A 24,437-nucleotide genomic window follows, 5' to 3' on the forward strand; every position below is an offset into this window, starting at 1 on the left:
TTTCTATAAACATTTACTTTTATTATATTAACTGTACATTATGTATTGACTGTTTTTCAGATCAGTTTCTTAAAGATATAAAAATACACCTTAATCAAGATAAATCTCGGAAATATTCATAAAATGGCACACCACTTCATCTTGAATTTAAATAACGTTCATAATCCATGTTTCACAGCAAGGACAAAATACAACCAAGGTTCCAACCCTTAATGACGGTGGAAAAAATAGTGTAGTGAAACGCCATTTACTGTTAAGTAGCCATTAGCCCTGCTTTTCCATGTTTTTTTTTATGGCAGTAAAGCGCGGAAAATTAAGTTTTCCCGTTTGTAGAGAAATGTGTTTACGTCGGCGAATTTTTAAGCCACCGAGCACACATTTGTCGTAAAACTTAAGTTAAAAAAGTTTTAGCTACATAAATAGAAACTATTTTATCTTAGGTTGATAAGACTAATATGAAAGCCTACCAACGGTGTCGCCAGCGCGCGGTTAAAATTATGTCGACCTCGTAAACTGTAGAGGATTGATGTGTCGTCTGTTGAAGTGACATTTTATATTTTTTAAAAATCGTCGTTGTCCATGCAAGCCAAAATAAAACCTAAAGGCCCCACAATCGAAAGAACAGAGCGGAACGATGTTTCCTGTACGCGCAAACTGTGAAACATGTTTCGGACAACATTTTTTTTATCAGTGAAGGCTAAATTTTTTCCTTTCTCGGAAGGAAAAATGTTTCGTTTTGTGCGCAAAAAGTGAAATATCGAGGAAACTGTGTTTCCGCAACAATTTTTCTCCAACGTCTCCTCACTCGTAGGGGCCTTGACGAAGCAATTTTCAAATCATTATCGCAAATACGACGAGTAGCTGCTCTTTGATCACATCAAAGTGCGTCTGCGACAGCCTCAGACCAATCACGGCAAACACGTTTGGTTATTTGGCCAGACGGCTTCTTATCCGCGTTTTCCCGCGCTTATCACCGGTTTCATATTTTCCCGCGATTGGCATCTGTTTCACGTTTTCCCGCCCTTTTCGCCGGCTACGCTTTGTTGATTTAAGCATATTCTTATTGGTCCATCTGATATTTGCGTTCGCTGTGATTGGTCAGATGTAATTACTTTGGTTGGATTGTTTTTTTTTTTAGATGTCATTATTTCTTTTAAGAGAGAAACATTTCAAAACTGATAGTCTTTTGTCAGCAAGACCCTACACAGCCATTGCTATTCACACGCAAACTTAGTCAAAGAACAGCACCACTTACGAAGTCCAGCTTCATAGAAGTCTTTAATCGAAAAGACTTCTTGTGGTGCTTCAGTGCTTCTTATCCTAAAACAAACCTAACAATAGGCGTTGTTTAGTAACATTTGCTGCCACGTGCTGAGGGAATTCTTCAAGTTCACCCACGAGTCCTTGTGAGATTTTAACACGGCGTTTCGTTGAGCAGCAAGAAGTCTCATGCTTTTGTTTAAATTAAGGTTCAATTTCAAAACCATAAATAAAAATACCATCGTTGCTATCCTAGCATTCCTTGTAGATATTTCTACCATACGCGAGGTCACAAAATCACCAACGATAGCGTGACCAGAAAGGCCGGACCAAAAGCATCATGACCTAGCGTGACAGCGTGGCCTAGCGTGACCAAATCACCTAAAATAGCGTGCCCTAGCATTTTCTCGGTCCGCACCAATCTAGTAACGACCGGACAAGCGAAATATCGCTATTCCTGGATCACTTAGCGTTCTACACCTCCACTGGGTTTGATTTGACGAGTGGACGCCTCTTCGCAGACATCCTGGTCTGTGCTGTCCTGGCCGCATCATCAAAATTACTTACTTCTGTATCACAAGAGGCGTGATCCTCTTTAGAAGCCACCACAGCGCCCCTCTGTGAAGTGCTTCTGTGTCCATTGACGGGCTTTTTACGCTCCGGCGTCCCCGTTTGTTTGTCCAAAAGAGACGCTTCTTCATCGTCCGTTAATTTTGTTTCAACTGCTTCATTTAAGCTCAACTGACTTCGCTTCCTCCGCGGTGATTTTGAAACAGGTTCTTGTTTTTCCCAAATCACCTCTATATCCCCCGGCCCGGGCTCAGTATAAACTTCCCCTTCTGCACCGGTTTCACTATCAGCACCCCCCGGAACCGGGTCAGTATCAGACGCGGTAGAGTTCTGTTGAGATATTGGTCCGGGGGGTGTCAACCCACCGACAGTTTCCTTTGAACCAGTGATACTCTCCTCAGTTACGTCCGACAACTGCCTCTTATCAGGGACGAGAATGCGTGACAACGAAGGCGCGTTAAGAGGACCGACGTCACTGACGTACAAGCCATCTAATTGGCTAAAACTTTGATTATCTCCACCCGACAGGTTCCCATGCAATGAATTCTGGGAAACTGGCCGATCACAAGCCGACAACGAACTTTGATCCGATTCAGGGTCACTGAGTGTCACGTAAGGTATGTCCGCAGTTGGTGTCACGTCACTAGTGACGAGGCCCATTTGGGTTCGCACGTCCAATGGATCGGAATGCGCACGTGACACCGAGGAACGCCTTGATGACACACCGTCAGCGTTTCCGCGAAACAAGTCATACGAGTTGCTGACGCCAGAAGGACAGTTTCGTGTGTTCTGCATGTTTTGAAGTATTCGCAGAACCGTCTCTAGCTTAGAATCCATTAAAATCACCTGAAAGAAAACAAACAAACGTTGACAAAAATGAAGTTGCAATCCACCGTAAGGTATCACAATGCCTTGCTAACCTAACACAGCCAATATATATATATATATTTTTGTTGCGAAATTCGTCCCAGTAGTAACAACATTGTGTATGCTAAGTTTAACGTTTTTAGAACTTTTCTGCGCCTTTTTTTATGAGCGTTTTTAGGGTTTTCGATGACTTCCGACAGGTGTATGGTGGTACCTTTTAGGGTATTAAGGGACCGTTCATTTTTTATGAGCATGGGGGGGCTGGTGGGATTTAGGGGGGGGGCCACGAGAAAAAAAATGGCACTAAAGGGGGGGGGGGGCTACCAAAAAAAAAATGAGTGAAAGAGGGGGGGGTCACCAGAAATAATTGGCTAGTAGGGGAAATTGAAAGTGGCTCAACACAGAAACAGATGAAGAAATTGAATATTATTTCAATTTTATTTAATGCGATTTTCCTAACCACTTTTAATTTGTTTTACATACTGAGGTCGAAATCTGCATTTTATATTAACAACAACTGAGGAAATGAAGCATATCTGTTGGAAAAGCAATAATGAATATAAACTGAGGTAGACACCTATGTTTGTACAAGTTCAAATTAATATAAAAACGTATCAGTCTCACTATTGAATCATCCTTGGGGGAGTAGTTTTCTACAAAGTGGTTGTACTCTGAACTATATCAATAGATTGTTTAATGTTCTTTTTAATAGTACTCACTTTTATAAAGACTGTTGATTAGTAAATTATTTGAACCCAGGAGTATCAGTAGACTCAGTAGTATGCCTAGTGTGAACATCCAGATTAGTTTTAATAATAGAACTGTTGTTGGTGACTTCAGTTGACGGTAAATCTGAGCCGTAAGCCATCTTCAGAAAAGCTTGTAACTGTCATTTTTAATAGCAGTACTTTAATATCCAGGCGCGTAGGAGGGGGGGTTCGAGGGGTTCGAACGAACCCCCTTTACAGATCAGTAATGGCGGAAGAAAAAGCACTTAATGAGGAGGTTGAACAATTACATGAGGTGTACCATGCGAGAGAGTAGAATGTCTGCCCTGGTTCTAATGCATATCAAATATGATATGCCTGTCAATTTTGACGAGATAGTCAATTTGTTCGAAGGCCTACACCCGAGAATGATGCAGTTCACCAGCTTGGTGTATGACTATCAGTAGATCGAATAGCTATCAGAACTCGACAGGGCGCGGAATGTACATTGAACTTTCTTGTTTAAGTTGAAACAATTATGCCGTAGGAATGATGTATATAGCTCAAAAAGCTGCTGTAAAACAAATTTGTGATTTGCCTAAAATGGGTCTCAAAATGCAGGAAATGAGGTTTCTGGGAACCTAGATTTTCAAAAATTTCCGGGGGAGCATGCCCCCGGACCCCCCTAGTAAGCAAGATTTGGGGCTCAACGAACACCCCTATCTAACCCTTACCTACGCGACTGATATCTGTGCGTCCGCTGTTTTTTTCTGTTTAATATGACTCGTAATCGTTGATTGGTATGCTTCGATCCGTATTTTGTTAGTCAGATCTGTACGTGTATTAATTGTTTCTACTCGAAGGGGAGTAATTTCACGTTAACCATTTGCTTGATTAATTTTTATAGTTTCTTTGAGAATCTAAATGGAAATTTAGGGTTTGTCGTTGCCGTAAACGTGTTGCTATCTATAAAACGTTTTTTTAAACAAGAGAAATCTTTACCTAAGTAGAGAACGGTTACTTGTTAATAGTACTGTAAAGAAATCACAGTAACAATTACGTTTATCTTTGATATAAACAGTACATAAGCGTTTTGTTAAAGTTAGGAGTATGATTTGTTTCTGGTTGGGCGGGAGGGGGGGGGGGGTCATCAGAAAAAAATAGTTCTGCGGGGGGGGGGGGGGCCATGTGGAAAAAAATTGCATGCTAGGGGGGGGGTCATACAGTTTCGTAGTGGCAATTAACCAAATCCCACCAGCCCCCCCCTGCTCATAAAAAATGAACGGTCCCTAAGCCGGAAGTAAACGTCAGTCAACTGATTTGGTACCTCTTAGGGGTAAAAGAAATTGTTCAGACCACGCCCACAAAACAGAATTCTGGTACCTTTTTTAGGGGTTCTTTTCAAAAATTCCGACGATCACCCCCGTCACTTTTATATGGGAGCCGTACAGGAAGGGGGGGGGGGGGGGGGATTGAGTTATCTCCACGGTTAGTGGTAATCAATGCATGTTTCAAACTGGATACACAAGAAATCGCTGTCACCATAAAAACATCTGTAAAAATCGCGAAATTCATCGTGCTACACCTTGGCACCCAAGAAAGATAAAAACCTTCTACGGAGTGGATCACGGGAAAGAAACAAACAACAACAAAAACAGCAACCAATGACCATTGGTAGATTATTGAACAAAAATTTGTTGCACATTTCACCTGTTGTTCCACTCTAGCGAGTCTGTTGCTCATTCCAAGTTTCCCTGCACTTTGTTCGTCTGAAAATATGAGAGACAAGTAAATTGACACCATGATAAGTTTTTGCATCATGGGAAACTCGGAAAAATTCCGAGCTTGAACCCATGACCCTCCGTGATCTAGTCGGATGTTCTAACCACTGAGCTAATGGAGACTCCATGGTGGGCAAGGGTGAAATGTGGGTCTTTGACTAGAACTGCATCACGCAGTCACATAGTCAAACCAATACAGGCCCATATGACTCATAACTGCATCACGCAAAAACTTATCATGATGTTATTTCTAACAAAGACAAGTGACTTGGAAAGTGAAAACGGAAAATTTGACACTGAAGTCAATTTTGAGCGCATCCACAATAGCCTCCCGCGCGCATATACGCAGACGTTCTTTAGCTCGTCATGTCACGCACTGGAGGAATTCGTGACGTGACGGTCAAAACCAAATGACTTGTTTACGAGCGTTTTCCCGCGCTTGGTTTCATACTTTCCCGCCTTTGGCATTCCTTGCAGCTCGTTTACATGTTTTGCCGCGTTTGGCACCAGTTACACGTTGCTTGTAGTAACTGGAGTTCTGATTGGTTCATTTCAGCCAATCACAATGGATTCATTGGATGACGCAGTCATCGTGGACTGGGCCAAACGTAAACCTATTTCTAATAGTAGTTCCCTACGAGCATAACGCTTCTGTTTAATTTTGCTTGCTAAGCACTGGCAAGCACCAGTTATAACAAATCCACAATTAATTAACGTGCAGAAACTTACCTCCATTCAAACCTAAAGATTTGTCCATCCTAAAATGAAGAAAATCGAAATACTACAGTAACTATAAAACTTCTAATAACAGTAGATTTTAACAAACATTTGAAAGGAGGATCAGAACTAGTGAAAGTTTCTTGAGATAACGATATCGGTCTTCGATGTTTACGTCTTTAAAATATCACATACTTTGCCTGAAGATTTTTCACCCTTGCTAACATTTCCACGTGTCCTGTTGAATACTGCTCGATCACATCTTTGACATCATAAGGCCTTCTTGCTTCCTAAAAACCAGCACAGGGGAAAAAATATACGAGTTAAGATCTTGATTGTATAACGTCTTTTCCATACAAAAATGCCAAAAACATTAGAACAAACAAGAAGTTTGAAGCCTGCTTCAATCTTGAATTTACTTACGCGGTTTCCCGCGTTTTGCATCGCTTGCGTGTTTTTCTTCGCTTTGCTGAACTTTGCACCAGTTGATTTAACTTAAGGTTTAAGAACTCGGACGTCAAAATTTTCAAACGAACTAAAACGCCCAAACACAATGAATTACCTTAAAATTGAAATATCAAAACTCTTTTGACGGAGGATTTGGGCATTCACGTTTATTTAAACATACATAATAACTGGATCTCTTAACACGAAAACGACAAAACAACTGCAAAACAGATCCACACCTTTCAGGCTTGAAAATAACTATTCACGACCGATGTAATGAATGAAAGTCAACGATAAAACGCTTGAAGGCAGGCGATAGTTAAGTATATCTGTGATCCTGCACTGCAGTTAGTTTAACAAGGGTGTATATAAAACATCCCCTATAATGAGCGAGAGTAGTAGCGGTAATCTTTATTTACCCTCGGTCAAATTCAATCCGGTTTGAGACAAAATATACAATACAATACAATACAATACAATCGTAAAAATCTAATTGCTATTATTATTATTATTATTATTATTATTATTATTATTATTATTATTATTATTATTATTATTATGATTATGATTATCATTATGATTATCATTATTATTATCATTATCATTATTATTATTATCATTATCATTATCATTATTATTATTATTATTATTATTATTATTATTATTTCAAGGCGTCGGACCCTTGCTGGGCACTGCCTTCGTCATGCAGAGCTATCGGCCAACAAGATCACAGTGTGGGAGCCATCTCATGGCAGGCAAACCCTAGTTGACCCACCATCACTAAGCTTAGGACCCTTATCGAGGACACAGGTGCAGAGAACAAGGAGTTAGTCAGCCACATACAAGATCGTGTTCTGGGCCGGGTTGTTCGAAAGTCGATTAACGCTAATCCACGGGTAAAAGTTAACCGAGGTTTTCATCTCACTTACTAAAAATGATTTTAAAGGCTGGTTTTAAGCTAATGGTAATAAAAAAGTCTGAGGCAAAACTAAGGGACAAAAATCTTTTGGACTAATTCTTACGGATTAGTAATTAAACTCGAGTCATAGTTCACGTTAAACCAGGATTAGCTTAATCGGGCTTTGAACAACTCGGCCCTGTAGCCTGACTCAAGTCCAGGCTGTCTTAGCTTGGTCGACGAATGGTAACAATGATGTTTGCAGAAACCCTTGGAGAAAGATACGATTAAAAAATCTCTCATTTTGTAGTGTTACACTGATCGATTTAATCTCGTTTAAGTAGTGACAGCCATCATCAAAAACATTTTTTGTCTAAAGTTTCATGTCCGAAAGAAAAGGACCAAATATCTTCTAATGGAAGATTATCTCACCTTGAATTTCCTAATTGCTACTCTGAGTTTTAGGATTCTAATCAGACGAATCGCCAGCTTTTGAGCATTATTCAACCTGCAAGAAAAACAAACCAATTCAATTTTACTTTTTCAGCTCCTTGAGAATTGAAAAACGACTTCTTCCAAGTTCCAACGGATTGCTACGCTTTGCTGCAACATCGAGATGATAACCACCAAATGTTTTCCTCTTTTAGTATCCCACCTCAGAGAGAAAAATCATCACTACTGCTACCAATATTCATCCGAGAATAAAGATGAGTTTTAATCTGTACGCCATTATTTTGAAACAGATACCTCATTCATCACTGACGCATCACGACTGCAATATCCTTTACTCCTGAACTTTAAACCCCAGATATTCCTTAGTCATTCTCTTTTAAGATCAGTTATTATTTATTCCACTTCCACTCGCGTCACAAAGCCCTCATACGTTAAGATATGTTCCACCATAAAAGGGCAAACCCCTCCTTCATTTCACACCTTTGTGAGTGTGAGATGCAAATTTAGGCGCTGCTCAGTCGTGGCAAGTTGTTGACTCAAGCGTCCTCTGAAAAATATGCCTCGAAATTTCGTAATAATAAATTATGACCAGCCACAGTAATGTACGATGTCCAGTTCTAATTTGTTCAACAGGATTTATTCCAGAAAGTAAACCAATTTTATCGGTAAGGGCCATAGAAAAAAACACAACTTGTTGTTGGTCAGTTGTTTACGCTCTGATGGTTGATTGACAACTGAAGGTGAGAATGGCCAGGCCAGGCCCCTTTTATAACGGAACTTTCTGTTTAAGTATTGTTGGAATAACAACAGACTAATTCTTAGGATACATGTTAACTTGGGAGGAATTAAGTTAAGATATCCGGGGGGGGGGGGGGGGGGGGTACTCACCAAAAAAATTGGATAGGGGTGTTCGGCCCGCTTCCCGAAACCCTTACCCTATTTATGACCAAAATCTGCGATTTTCCCTACCCTATTTATGACCTGACCAAAAATTTGATACCCTATTTATGACCTGATAGTGTCTGGTCAACTTCAATTCAAAAACCCCTGGAGTCCAGCGCGTGGCCGGAGCGCGTGACAAGCTGTTGCAGCACGTACACAGTTACCGTAAACACAATGATGAAGAAGTAGTTTCTTCTTAAAAAAAAAAAAAAAAAAAATAGAGTGAAAAAATCGATACCCTGTTTATTACCAAAATGGCGGCAAATTGCTAAAACCGATACCCTATTTATGACCAAGGCAGCTGAAAAACCATACTCTTTGGCGCCGCACATACCTATATAGCCCATATAAGGGAGTACCCCCCTCCCCCAATCCGGGAGATATAACTTATGTATTGTTTCTGAACGAGGCTCTATGCATCATCTTGGCGCCAGGAGACAAGTGAAGTGAAGATTGTTTCTGAACAATAGTATGTAGAAGGGCTTTATGAATCTAGCCCAAGATTAGTAATCAAAGGGTCCCACAGGTAATCTTGGGAGATTTGATAAGAAAAAAAAAAAGCATACATAATTTTGAATTGAAACTCAGTAAAAGATCACATGCTTAAAATTGAGTCAATGCATCACATGACCTGTTCTTCCCCTGGGGGGGGGGGGGGGGGATTCCAGAGGTGTTTGTCGGAACTGTAAAATGACGGAAACCATTTTTAATTAGATTTTAGCACCGTAAGGCGTATCAAACAACCACTAATTTGAACCCCTAAAAGGTATGACAATTACCTCCGTCACTTAAAGTGTATATGACAGATTTTTTTTATTTGCTTGATCGAATTTTCGTGTTGTTCTCGTATGAAAATCAAAAAAATAAATTCGCTATCGATTTTTCTTCCCCTCGTTTAAGGCGGACAAATACGTCTAATTTCACTTTCTGTAATTTCAATAAGTCTCCCCCCGGGGGTTCTGCCATTAGTAAAAACACATAATCCCTGAGGTAAAATATTGCAAACATAAAGTTTGTCTTCTATAAGGCAAAGAAAAATACTGAGATAAATTAATTGTACATTGAATTAAACAATAAAAACTTACTCAATACAAGGCATCTCTCCTTCCTGCTGAAATGCTAACAGTGTATTTTCATCTGCAAAGATCCATTGGTGTACATATAAACCATTAGTTTTTTTGTAATACTATTTAATAATCTTAAATTGTCTACTTTTAATATTGCTTAATTAAATGCAATTGTTACCATTCATCTCAAATTTTCAGTACATGTACTATTACTACAAAGTATTGCATATGGTTTATTTATTTATTTATTACTATAACTTTTTTTTTTTTTGGGGGGGGGGGGGGAGGTTCAATTTTTCAAACCAGCTAATTTCTATTTTCCTTTGTGCAGTATTTATTACCAGAACCTGAGACAAAGGGAAATAAAAATCAAACTGATTTGAAAATATTTAAACCAAAAAAAGAAATTTGAACCACAACACATACAAACAGAACCAGAGGAAAGTATTGGTCAATAACCTTCATTTAAGTGGTTTTTACTTAAGATTTCATTCTCGCTGTAATTTTAGAATGGAGTTATTAAGAGAATTTAGAATTCATATCCCTGAGACAAACCTGATTAACAGGGTTACATCAAGTAAGCTTTTATTTAATATTAGAGTTAAATAAAAAAACTTAGTCAAGTTATATTATTCTGTTGACTTAATGATTTCTACAAGGATTGTCGTTAATGTTCATTCTAAAATTTCTCATCCCATTTTTGGCAGAAAATACAATAGCAAACAGTTTAAGTATTAAAGGAAAAATGGTATCGTTTTGAAGCTGCCACAGGTTGCATCTAAGCATGAAAAACTTGCATGAAAACATGACCTAATTTGGTACCAAGCAAGGACTATTGGGCTCATAACTTAATTAACAAGACAAAAAATTAATGAGCACAAGTCAACTGCGGACACAATATTTTGAAATATAAATGTGTTGTTTTTTTTTTTTTTTAAGAGATACCGAGAAACGTGTTGCTTTACAAGCATCTTTCAATTTGGCAATTTAAATTCTATTTATAAGGGGGTCAATTCTAAAGGAACTATAGTGCTATATTGCTGGGTAGTGGAAACTTCATCAGATTGAACTTCAAATTTTGAACATTTATCATCCAGTTACACCAAGTTTGGTGCCCACTTAGGTCATGTTTTGGTGTCGTGTTCACACGGCAACAGCAAGTCCTTTACAAAGTAGCAGAGTGATCACTGTAGATGTGCAAGTGCAAGTATTAACAAAGATCGTTTACCAATGGTTTAAGTCAAAAGTTAAGTTCATTTATAGACAGCCCTCTCAAAATCCTTTGTTGAAGTAGGCAAATTAATAGGAACAGAAGGCAAGAAGGGCCACCTTGGCTTGCCCGCTGGGGGCCAAGTCCAGTGTGAGGTCAGTGTGTCAACAGAGTATGTAAGCCCCAAATACTTGACACCAAGCTTCAAACTAATTTCACTGCAAGACGTTTTTAAGAGGACTGCTTATTTACCCATATGAATTAAAGGGGAAGTGCTGTGACGTTTTCAACTTTTTTTTGGTTAAAAATGGTGAAATAAGACCTTCACTAAGCAACAAAATAATTCTAGAACAACAAGAGCAAACAAATCAACTCAATGCTTCAAAGGAACAACTTGTGATCTGTTCCAGCACATTTTGGAAACAAAAATGCAAGAACTTGAAAAACGTTACCCTAACATTAATTTTCCAGTTTCAATCCATTCCAACTTGCTTTGTCTCGGTCCAGAGGCATTAATCAACAGTTTTATTGCACTGGGGCAATAATTTATAACAAAACTAGACAATTATTTTTTAGTTTATGATGACAGACAAACATTTTTGGGTTTTGAAATGACATCAAATTTACGTGATACTTTCCCTTTAACGAAGAAGCGTTCTCAAGCCTAAGTAAACTGAGTTTCCTTTGACTTGGGAAAGCTCCTTCTGTCATTTATTCATTTATCAAAGTCACTTTTTCACTTATCATGTGGCATGATGTTTATAATTCACTTTAACTTACTTTAATCCAGAAACGCTAAAAAATTCATGCACTTACCACCCCATAGTGAGGCTGGGTTAGACGACTTTATCGGGTGCACAATTGAACATGGAATATTTTGGGATGAGAACATCGTCACAATTGCATCATGACTATTGTACAAACCATGCTTAGACCTTCCATCTGCTGAGAACAGAGATTATCTTACACATTCATTTAACTTACATTTATGTACTTTTATTCTTTACCATCAGTGGAAAACTTTTAATTTTTTATCTCACTATTACAATGTGATGCACAAAAGTATAACCACTACAAATTAATCCACATACTCTGTTTTAATTTCTTGTTCAATCAGAATTCACTTGTAGCCACTTTGAGAAGGCTTTTTTCGTTACTATTGTAAAATGCTGATATTATGGCCGATTGAACCAAAGTACCATTTCCAAACATAGCCACCCTAATTATTAGATGTTAAATCCTTCTGTTAAGAAGTCACCCCCCACCCCCTTAAACCAACCAACACACCAAATATGTGTTTCGACCTAGAGTCAACCCCACCTCCTTATCTTGAAAAGCAAAATTCCATCCCATAATTACCCCCCCCCCCCCCCTTCTGAAAATCAGCCCTCCCCAAAAGTAAGCCCCCTTTTAAAAGGTCCCTTACACAAATAAAAGTCCAAGGATTAGAATATAATTATTTGGAATTGTATGGTACATGTATGAGAATTGATTAATTTTAAAGTGGCAACACTTTTGCATCTCATTGTATCACTGCCGATGATTTAAGTTTACTTTTATTGTATTTGTTTGTTAGTTGTGTTATAAGTGTTTTAAGTTTATTTTGAGACTAACCCTTCAATTGTTAGCTGTATTTAAGTTAGGAGTAGATTGAAGTTATTAGGATTTCAACATGTGTCTCAAGTCCCTATGCATTTGTTATGTATACTGGTTAATAATACTACACCGTACTGAACTAAAATAGTTGACTGTCAGAAAACAAAAAAAATCCTTCCAAAAATGAAACATGTGCATTGTACATATAACATAGAATATAAAAGAATGCCTATTTCTCAAACTAATACTGTAAGAAAGGCATACATTTTTGGTATTGAAATCTAAATTTCTCCTAATCAGATCTATTTTGATATACAGTCTGAATACCATAGAAGGAACATACTGTAATTCCATATAAAATTTTCTGCTGGCCCAAAATTCTAAACTTCAAAGAATTGACACATTACTGGTTTCTAAGAACCATTGAAAGATATTCAAGTGATACTAGGCAGTATTAATTTGTACTGTTGTCTGTTCTAGCAAACACACACACAAAATGAAAAACATTCACATTTTATAACACGAAAGCCAAGTTATACACTCGACACAACTAAGATGCTAGAATATCACAGGATTACCATCCAGCATTTTAATACAAACAGGACTAACAACAATTTACCAGCAATTTGGCATAGGAAGACAAGATTGTATATTGTGGAGCAAACTAAGACAACACACGCGCAGAGACAAATGGATTGCCCAAGCCACCAACATTAGCACAAGACAACCCACTCTTAAGCTCTCCCCTGCAGTCTTGTTCATTTGCTTTGTTAACTTGTTTTTTTTACAATTACTGTACGTTATTAATTTAGCTTTTTCTGTGCAATTGCAGGTGTATAACAAACTTATTTAAATATCTCTTCTTGCTGGTGCCACACATGTGCAAGTGACATTCACAGAGAAGCAACAATACTGAAGAAAAATAAACAAAACAGTGAGATAAATAATAAAATAAAATAATTCTTCAACATGCATAATGCTGATACTATTCCTGATCAACATATATGGTTATAGTGCCAGAAGGTATTAAATGTTAATGTTAAGTGCACTGAAAATGTGTGACACAAGAACATGGCTAAATTTGACATCAAAGGGAATATGGATGGCCACTAAACTCAAAATTTGACAGTGTGATTCTTCTTGAACCTGAATTTTAAATGCTGAGCTTTAGCTTCTGAAGTAGCAGTGCCACAATCTTGGACAATTCAAATTAAACATTAAGGCCACCCCTTCCCCCATTTCAATGATGGAAAATGGAGCGTATTGCTTCGCGCACAAATTCATCATTGATTTTGGTGAGAGGGGCGTTAATTTTCCTTTTATTCTGTCCAAGATTGTAGCTGGAGATTTCCTGATACAAGGAATCAGTTATGTGCCAGCTATTGCACATTCAGCAACCTTCAATTTTGACAGTAATCAAGAAAGAAGCAAGTGAAGTTACTTTTTGGATGAAGATATCTGACTGAAAGGCCATCACATTTTATAAGCTTGGTGGCCAATGATATTACTTTTCACAACAAATTCTAACATGTTTTTGTGCCGACGTGCAAGTGTAGATGAAAGTAAAAGAAACCTCACCAAAGAAATCACTGTCTAAAACACTTGAGGCACTAGATCGTCTGTTCATATTGGGTACAATTTTTGAATCTGATCTATTGGAGAGCACATCAAATGAGCCCCGCCTCAAGCCTTTCTGTGGCTTGCTCCAAATGGAACGTTTCCGTCTATGTGATTCAAGTTCGTCACTGTTGTCTCCAAGTGTCGTACCTGTAGTGCCAGTTCTCTCCATAACACTTCTTAAGAGGTGCTGCTGACGATTATAGTAGATTGACGGAAGCCATGTTGCTACCGACTTGGAGTTAAGATCAGCACAGAACAGGCGCCAGTAAGACTTAAGAGAAATAGACGGGAAAAACTTAGATTAATACAGTGTTCCACAAAAAGCTGTTGTAACTGGGTACTCTTCACTGTCATTTGAACAAACATCCTGTAAACTGATGAAAGTTAATGGAAATGATGTGCTAATTAAAAGGCATTATAAAACAGTGTATTCTTACTTTGACTTTTATTGTGTAAGGATATGCTGGTACAAGACTAAAATGAATTGAAACAGAGAAGGTATTGTTACCTGGAGGAGAATTGCTGCAGGTCTTCTTCTCCTGTGAAAATGTTTCTGACGCTGTTGTTGAGTCACCTTCAACGCAAATCCTGAACCTAAAATACCCTGATTAAAGGAAAATCAGCACAAAAATGTGTTACTTGACAATATTAATTGACAATTCTGAACTAACCTAATCCAAAACATCACATTTCTTTTACATTGACTTTCAAATCCTAGCAGTATGCAGGATATTTGTCCCATGAACCTAGTTTAATGGCCTTAGCTCCCACTTTGTAAGTCCCCTGTAGCTCAGTGGTAGAGCATCCAAACTAGTCATCCGAAGGTCTTCGGTTCAACACCACTTAGGAGAACTCGGATTTCCTTTTTCCAAGTATGCCTGTGTCACTTCCTGAATGATACATCATTCTCACTTATCCACTAGGCTTAAAATATTCCATTGCACATATGCCACACATGACATTCCAATCCTAGCAGTATGCAGGATGTTTGTCCCATGAACCTAGTTTAATGGCCTTAGCTCCCACGAGTCTCCTGTAGCTCAGTGGTAGAGCAGACCAAACTAGTAATCGGAAGGTTTTAGGTTCAACTCCTGATAGGGGCACTCGGATTTCTTTTTTCGAGTACGCCTGTGTCACTGACTGATAAAACACATCTATCGACTCTAAACTATCGTTGCAAAGTTCCAAAGGGGCTTCATTGTGTGTGCATCATGATCAAGTGCTCATGGCTACAGACTTGGAACTCTAAGTTATGCCCATTTTTATACAGTCTTAAGTTCAACTCCTCTGCTCAGTAAAATATAAATAGCTGGATGGACAGGGAACTGCTAGACGAGATTGAGGCTTGCTATAGACTGTTTTCACATGACGTCACAAACGGCCATGTTTGTGTCCCAAACTAAACCTCTGGGAATTGAACACTACTTTGATGTAATACTTTCTTTTGTTTCAGTAAACCAGTATGGCCAGTAGGCATGTGAATGAAAACACTCTATTTGCAGTAGATGTTTATTTCAGTTAAAACTGTACTATCCTTGTGAGCTCATTAATGAGATTAAATAGAGACGTATTATTTTAAAAGGAAACAATCATGAATGTAACACTCTGGAAAGTACTTTTCAGACATGTCCTCTGTACACAGATGGAACTTGAATTGGATATCACTAAGTGGGACTAAAAAACTGATGACTAATCACATGTTTCCTAGTTTCACAAAAATATATTTATAACAAGGGAATTTTATGCATGATCACTGATCCAAAACAAACATTGACAAATTAAGACCTACCGCAGGCAGGGCAAAGAATGAAATTCCACAAAGTGCAAAAACAGATGCACACATCTTGCCATACCATGTCTCAGGCACAGCATCGCCATAGCCCACGGTAGTCAAGGTAACCTATAATGTGACCATGGTGACATACAGAATGGAATCAAATACAACAAAAATTTTCCGGAACAAAGGTTTGGAATTTTGGGTGCACCTCGCCAAGTTGTCCTAATGTTCTAAAATATTCCAGAATGACTGGAAAATTTTGCTCAATTTGTCCATTTCTAGTTGCGTTTAGTTTCTCTTGCGTAAGTTGTATGGTTATTGTGAATGGAACAGGTTGGTTTGCAGTTAACAAGAAACTGACATCCACTAAAATGTTTTTCAAATCTTCAAATCAGAATGTTAAGTTGACAGGAAAGTGCCTGACATTATATTTATATGGTTGTAATGAGTATTTCATCCAGACCAGAATGTACAGCTGTATGGGCACCTGTACAACATTATAAACAGTACAACAAAAAAGTATTGCTCTGTGGCTCTCAAGTGAATCAGGTCACACTCTATAAAGTGTAAACTGGATCAAACAAATTTATACAGCCACCTTATACAGCATTAAAATCCTGCTCAAATTTGCTTTCAAATTTATATTTTCAGAGTGAAAGTACTTTAGTTACTTACAATTCCCCACCAGAAGGAGCTTGGCCAGCTTTCAAACTCTTTATTGCTGTCTTTTTCAGCCATATAGAGGACAAATGAGGCAAATATTAAACTGATAAAACCAAGGTAAAATGTTGTGAGAAGTTCCTGAAAATACAAATAATTCAAAGAATGAAACAATTGGGGTTTTTTCATACTTAATGTTGTGGTGTAAAGAAAACTTCATAGCTTGATACGATCAATAAACTAGAGAAATTTCTAAGGAAACTCCGAAATTTCACTGGCAATGTTCAAGACTGCCATGTCAATTTCAAAACTCTGTTTAAAATATTTCAAAAATACTGGTCATACATGATGCAGATTGACTGTAACAGTAGTGGCTGCTTGCTGATGGAGGGCAATTTTGTAATATTTTTTTTTTAATGTTTGCTTAATCAATGGAAAACCCGTAACACTGGCTTGCCTGGCAGATGATATCTACAAAATAAGGATGCATGCAGTGAGAATCTGAGAAGCACCAACAACGTGATTTGCTTTTGGCATTTTTGATGCTCATCATCCAACAAGGCAAAAGACCAATCCTCAAGCTTATGGCTTATTTATGTTGCATCCAATTTGTTCCCCTGCACAATTCAACAACTAGTTATCGGAAGGTCTTAGATTCCACTCCTGATAGGAGCAAGTGCTCAGATTTCCTTTTTACAAGTTTGCCTGTCACTCACTGAATAATACATCATTCTCATACATTCTATATAGTTGCAGCATTCACTGTTTTTGAAATTGTATGATTAACAAATTAGTCTTATGATAATTTGCTTATTTTCACACCTGACGGTGAACAAAGATCACAGAACCAAGGAGTTTCCATGTTCCACCCTGGCGATCAAATCTTAAAACTCGAAGCAGAGGAAGAAACCTTAATAACCTGGAAGAGAGAGGTGAACATTTTTTAACAAAGGCAATAAAATTATTAAATGCTGCATCTTAGTCAACAAAAAGAATACAATTCATTAAATTTTTGTTTCCCTATGTTTGCTTACATTTTATCTTACCTAATTGGAGAAGTAGACACATTGCTTGCCAACGATACTGCCACAATCGAAGAAATAATGACTACCATGTCTGTTGAGAAAAATGAAAAAACATGAACCCAACAATTTAAAATGAAAATGAATGAGGATAAAAATGAACAATGAATCAACATCTTTATGATGCCATTGAAAATGTCCAAACAAATATTGTGTGGGTTTACATGTACTAGGGCTCATTTTCATTTTTACCATGCGACGAGCCTTACCATGGCCACCCAACAGACTTTTTTTACAAGAAAGCCATAAAATAAAAAACGACGCGTTTTCACTAATTCGTTGTTGCATCACTTGCCTGTTGGACTTTGCAAGGAGATGTGACCGTTAATCAAATTTGCATATCCTGATTGGCTAACTTGTAAAAAAAGGTTTGTTCGGTGGCCACGGTAAGGCGCCTCGCACTGTAAATGTTCACTAGAATTATTGATTAAAAGCAGTGCTCAAAAAACTAAAAGACGAGGTTTACTAGCCACTGGGGAGGGCTTGTCCCACAAGAAGAGGTTTTGGAAAGATAAGTGAAGAAAAAAATATTAAACAGATTCTATTGATCACAAAAGAGGAAGCAAAATGAAAGAAAGAAGGCGGGTTTTATCGCACTTTACAACAAATAACCATCATTATTATTCATACGTGATTCAGGGCTTGACTACCAGGTGATGCCTTTTGCCTAGTAAATTTTACATCATACTAGTCCAAGGAATAGATAATGAAAAAGTGAAGACTGAGCACTGAAACATCAACAATGTTCAGTTGAATGATAAAGGCGTGCCTGTTAGTTTTAAATAAGTTATCACTTCATGAAATTATGGGTGAAATGGTGTTCAGTAAAACTGCAGGTATTTTTGATTGGAACTATTGCAAGCAACAGTCTCCCTAAGCAATCCCCTTACTCCATATTCAAATGAAAGACTAAACTCCAGTTGTTTACCAGGGCCCCTCTGGATACGAGCCATGTTGCTGAATGGGCCGCCCTGGATAAATAAAGTTTTACTTTACTTTACTTCACTTCACTTTACCTTTTTATATTTATTTACAAATTCAATACACAAACCATATAGATGCAAATATTACTATTAACATAAATAGCAATAAAAATTTGCCTCCTACCTATAATAGAATAGAGTTTCACAGCGAAACGTAATCTTCCTCTTAATCCTACATAAGCACTGCGGCAACCTGCTGCCCATATACGTGTAATATACTCTACTACAAATATAATAATTAAAATAACCTCCTGCGGATGCAAAGAAAAAATAAATATTAACTTTTATTAATTACTAATTTAACAAGTCTCTCACTACTTCCTGAAAATGTCCCCCACCCCCCTACAAAAGGGATCTTTTCTACCTTACCCTATCCCTCTGGAATTCTATTTTAGTTTTGTACTTTAAATTTTGGGGCCTTTGAGACCCCACCTTTTGGGATTTGGGATTTCCAATTATGTCTGTTGGGGATGGGGAAAGGAGGGGGGGGGGGGGGGTGGAGATAATGATATCTTCTGGAACTACACATTTCAAACTGTATTTCAAAAACTAATACTATCTTGACCAAGTTTGTCAGCTTTGGCCAGAAGAAAGTTTGAGGAAACATCACATTTTCTTGGCTTCTTGGCAGACTTTGTGGGATGTCACCAATATTATTTGTACTTACAAACTATTTAATGGAAAGCACAAAATCGCCCGTGTAAGCACAGTAGCTTTTGACCCTGAGTTATCATTAAGGACCATAACCTGTACCACCTGCTATGGCTGAATGCCTTTGAATGAATTTTGACGTGATATTGACCGCAGAAGGGTCATTTTACTCAGAAACCAAAGAGACTGATATGGGTGAGAAGCAACATGTTTAATGTAATGTGTCTAAAACCTTAATGACAGCTGTATAACCACAAAATGGTACCACTAATTTGCATTTGACTGCTGTGCACTTGACGGCAAACAGAAAAGACATCTCCATTTAAGGCTTGGACAGAGACGGCTTAATGCCACCGTATATTATTAACCAATAAATATTAAAGTTTGTACAACTCCTGAGTCAGACTTACCACAGCTAGTATAGGTGTACGTAAAATAATTTCAAAGTTTTTATCTTTTGTATGAACTGTGCTTAAAACAGTTAAAACCAAACTTCCAATTACCAGTATAAACCTGCAAACAAAAAGAAATGTAATTATTAAGTACAATGTACTTTGCAGAAGGGAATTTTGGGACATCAAATTTTTGCACATTTTAAATATTTTTTTTAATCATAAAAAATTTGATGTCAAGAAGAAACATATTACAAGTAACTTTAAGTGGAAGAAAGTTTCCAAAAATCTTCTCATTTGCGAAAATTTGGAGTCAGTCCCTTCAATTTCATATTTATTAAAAATTATTAAATTAAGCTGTTTTCCATCACAGAAGTCCATAAATTATGATTATCATGAAAATTGGCTTAATTAGTAATCTCCAGTAATATGTTTTGAATACAAGATGAGCTGTTACATGTAAATACACTGTATTTCAAGGAGTCTGAAAGAATAATGCAATATTCTTAAACTTGCTGATCAAAAGGCTAGAATAAGATGTACTCAGTCATGAAAAAACAAATCACTAACAGTACAGCTATATGTGCTCTGATTATGTTAGTTCTGGTTTGCCTTAATAAATAGGCTGACCAAACACTATTTCACAGCAGCATAAATTATGCATTTTGAACAGTGACTCACTTTGTATTCCTCCAGTATATGTGTATTACAGCACCCAAACTATTATCTCTGACTACATAACTAGCTGCAACCATAAGGAAGTTCAATGTACCAGAATACCCAAGTCTAGTATACATTTTGCATGAACATGCATGCAAAAGTACATGTATAATACAACTAGAAAGCTTTGTGGGACAATATGATTCTTTTGCCATAATGCTAGTGCGATAATAGGCTGATAATGACCTTCAAAATATGTGTAATAATATCACACCTTGTATATGAAAAACAATACAACAGAAAGCCACCCTTACTGAGAGATTTTGGTGGGAGTGTGCAGCTTGGCTCTCCAAACCCAGGCCCTATTTCAGACCAACATAATATGTAATTTTCTGGTAACTTTTTTGAGACCAGTGGCTTCTAAAATTCAAACCCATTTTCAGACCTGGTCTCCAGAATCCATGCCTGTTTCTATAAAATTCAAAATGGGTAAAATTCATACTCTATTTCAGATTGAAAACGACTCAAAAACCGTACCATTTGGTGCTCCACATACCTACTTTATACATGTAGCTTACTCCCCTATAATTATTATAGGGGAGTACCTCCCCCATCACTTCCCCAATCTCCCCCCCCCCCCCCCAAGGGCTATTACAATCTCAGAAATTACAGGCTTTCAGTGATTGGAGGGGTGACACATTGGATACATTTTGTAAGCATGGTTATGTCAATATTTGCGTGTATAACAACAGACCCAGCAGGGATACAATGTAAATTAAAGGAACCCACTAATTAACAGAACAGCGCAATTGACACTAATGGACATTTTGAATTCAATAAGAGAATCACTTAGGTGCGACAGTATTCTAATCTCTGTTGATGATGAAACCCTTAACCGGTGCCATCCAAAAATGACTTACATTGGTACTATTTATTTAGCACCACAAAGTGTCTTAAAAATAGGTCACATGACTTGAGTGACAGCTTACTTTTCTAACTTTTGAGTCTGTGGGTGAAATCCAAATGAAAGCTACTGAGCAGTACTTTCCTGTGGTGCTGTTTATTATGCTGTACAAGGTGGATCTAGCTTTTGAGACTGTGAATGAAATCCTAAAGTGTGACCATTCAAATAAAAGCTACTGGGCAGTACTTTCATGAGGTGCAGTTTATTATGCTGTACAACGTGATTCTAACTTTTGAGTCTGTGGATGAAATCCCAAAGTAGGACCATTCAAATGAAAGCTACTGAGCAGTACTTTCATGAGGTGCAGTTTATTATGCTGTACAAGGTGATCCTAACTTTTGAGTCTGTGGATAAAATCCTAGAGTGTGACCATTCAAATGAAAGCTACTGGGAGGTACTTTCATGAGGTGCAGTTTATTATGCTGTAAAAGGCGATTCCATTGTTTGAGTCTGTGGATAAAATCCTAAAGTGTGACCATTCAAATGAAAGCTACTGGGCAGTACTTTCATGAGGTGCAGTTTATTATGATGTACAACGTGATTCTAACTTTTGAGTCTGTGGATGAAATCCCAAAGTAGGACCATTCAAATGAAAGCTACTGAGCAGTACTTTCATGAGGTGCAGTTTATTATGCTGTACAAGGTGATCCTAACTTTTGAGTCTGTGGATGAAATCCTAAAGTGTGACGATTCAAATGGGTTAAAAAAGCTACTGAGTAGTCCTTTTCTGTGGTACTGTGTATTATGCCATGCAAAATGGCTCAAGCTTTTAATTCTAAAGTGATACCATTCATGACAGATTAAACCTACTGAGCAGAATTTCTTTGTGATGTTGGCTGTTTTCCAATCTTTTCCATACGTAACTGGACAAAATTTGGCAACTGTGCATGGCAAAGGGTTCACCAAGTGTTGATCAACTGTATTTTTGGCAGTAGAATAGATGACCTACTTTGATGATCTCAGGATTTTTATCAGATTCTCGACTCTTCTGTTCAAACACTGTGCTAATATCATCTACACGCATTTCCGATTTCAAGAAAACAAGCACGTTTTATGAAATCATAATAAACAGTTCTAACGTTTAATTTTATGGTCAATTAAGACCCCCATGCTGACTATAAAAATATTTTGACACATCATTGTATAGAGTATTTGGAATGAATCCTTTCAGTTTATAGATAAAGAAATTTATAATCCAAAAACATTAACATTCAGACTGGAAGGTTTAAACATGTTTTATGGATTGAAGTAAACATTGGCTTTGTTTAAAACTTCAAATTGCTGTATTTATTGTAAATAATCGGACTACAACTTCAAACAATCTTGTTTATTTTGTGAGTTGCTAAACATGCACAGCAAGGGACAGGAAAAAAAATTTGAGCAATTTTCACTCTGTTAATCTGTGATACTGAAACAGCTATTAATCATTTAACAAACCTCTTTTCAATGCAAAACCAAGAACAGAAGGAATGAAATAGTGAAACAGTGCATTAAAAACTTGCATTTTGTATGACAATGCTACAATATGCAAAAATATGTCAAAACAAACATGATTAGCTTGGTTTTCATCCGACAGTGATTGATAGATAACTCACCCACGTTTAACCAACTTTTTGATAGCTTGGCAAAAAAGATTAATAAAAAATGGGGACCAGAAATCATTCTCTTATTCACATAACGAAAAACTTGATCGAAAGAAGAAATTTTTCTCAATCGCCTTCACTTAGCACTATGGCGTAGTATTGAGGCCAATTAGGAATCAAACAGGAAATTTGTTTATCAACTGAAACACTCAGAAATACAGAGATCGGCGTAAATAAAACGTCTCGAATGATCTTTAGTAAAGTGATCGAACCCCGGGATTGAATCTTGTCAAAGCGATCCAAGAATTGACAAGGTTTCCCATAAGAGCAAAATATACGACAGGACAACCTGTAAACTGAAATATTTGAACTGAAATATTTGAAAAGGAGGACGGAAACAACTTCTTGGCCGCAGATAAACGTCGAGATATGTTGTGGCTAGTTTGCTACTTTTAAAATTTTTCGCGAGAATATTGCTAAAGCTAAGTAAACACGATATCGCCTCTCGATTATGATAAATAATTTCGACCAACGCAAAATAAAATTTAAAATTTCAGGGTTATATCATTTCTCACGCAATACCAATAAGAGAAAGGAAAGAACGTGTATTGAGGAAAATAAAAGTCCGAAGTGATCTAATTGTTGTTTAATTTCAAATTGATTAACTAACATTATCTCGAAAATTTTGACAGCACGCACGTATTTACAACTCCTATGCTCTCAGCAGATGAATCGAAATAGTCACAAATGAAAAATAAATTACCAATCCATTTCGAAAACTGTTATTTAAGTCAGTGCAACATCTGTAAAACTCGGTACGGTGAAGAAAGATAAAATCAAAACATTAAAATATTATACTGCAATACCCCGGGGAAAAATTGATGGCTCTAAAATGAAAACAGAAGAGAAAGATAATTGCGTACGTAAAAATAAAAGTTAGGATGCAAGTTTTGCTATACCGACACAAAGTGTTAATTCCCGCAAGAACTCTCGAATTTAAGACCTGTTAAAATACGCGATAGGTTATAATCTCTTCGCTTTCACATAATAAAATATTAATTTGCTAGAGTCTAGCTGGAATCAAATACCAGAAGAGAGATCTGTATACTTACAAAAGAGCATGGTAAGAGAACGACATAAAACCTCGTGGCATTTCCAGGAATCTAAAACAATAGTTCTGTATTTTTCGATAATTTTCGGGGCACAGTCCCCATCTTTTCTCCGCAAGCCATTCCCTGTGTTTATCGTCTTTGTTTCTGTGGCCATTCTGTAGTATAAACTCTCCCGTCTTCCTCGAATCCTGATCAAGTTTTCGCATTGGAAGTGTTTCTTCTCCAGCCTCGTCAACAAAGTTCGCCGCAGCGTGTTTCTCGTTGAATGATCCACCAACTCCGAGCATATCAATGCTTTCTCGCCGTAAATCTGCTGTAACAGGCTTGGTCATACTTCAAAACATATCACAGCCAAACCAACACAGAACCTCAACCCCACCGATCTGCCATCAACAAAAATAATTTCACAAACAACTGCCGCAAGCCTCAATCGCAAGC

The 24,437-nt window shown here is 37.5% G+C and overlaps 1 protein-coding gene and 1 long non-coding RNA gene across 5 annotated transcripts; both read right to left on the reverse strand.

Annotated features, from left to right (window-relative positions):
- Positions 1 to 24,437, reverse strand: LOC146451766 (potassium voltage-gated channel subfamily KQT member 1-like). 4 transcript variants are annotated; one of them, XM_085098686.1, is made up of 16 exons: positions 24,000 to 24,437; positions 19,699 to 19,801; positions 18,762 to 18,888; positions 17,619 to 17,688; positions 17,395 to 17,491; positions 16,588 to 16,713; positions 15,925 to 16,035; positions 14,644 to 14,739; positions 14,283 to 14,406; positions 11,736 to 11,861; positions 9,728 to 9,779; positions 7,680 to 7,755; positions 6,098 to 6,192; positions 5,915 to 5,943; positions 5,115 to 5,173; positions 1 to 2,676 (listed from the first exon to the last, which is right to left on the reverse strand). In XM_085098686.1, exons 1-16 carry the CDS (start codon positions 24,329 to 24,331, stop codon positions 1,735 to 1,737), a joined length of 2,565 nt encoding a protein of 854 aa, XP_084954812.1. In that variant the 5' UTR covers positions 24,332 to 24,437; the 3' UTR covers positions 1 to 1,734. The 4 variants fall into 4 exon arrangements, with proteins under 4 accessions (XP_084954812.1, XP_084954809.1, XP_084954813.1 ...); XM_085098683.1 differs by having other exon boundaries at positions 14,094 to 14,406; XM_085098687.1 differs by lacking the exon at positions 11,736 to 11,861 and having other exon boundaries at positions 24,000 to 24,436.
- LOC146451767 (uncharacterized) lies at positions 7,889 to 9,717 on the reverse strand. The gene is made up of 2 exons (XR_014859952.1): positions 8,881 to 9,717; positions 7,889 to 8,034 (listed from the first exon to the last, which is right to left on the reverse strand). It is a non-coding gene; the product is annotated as an uncharacterized LOC146451767 (long non-coding RNA).

Source organism: Pavona decussata, unplaced genomic scaffold, assembly GCF_977016875.1.
Source record: "Pavona decussata unplaced genomic scaffold, jaPavDecu1.1 SCAFFOLD_384, whole genome shotgun sequence".
Classification (NCBI taxonomy): Eukaryota; Metazoa; Cnidaria; class Anthozoa; order Scleractinia; family Agariciidae; genus Pavona; species Pavona decussata.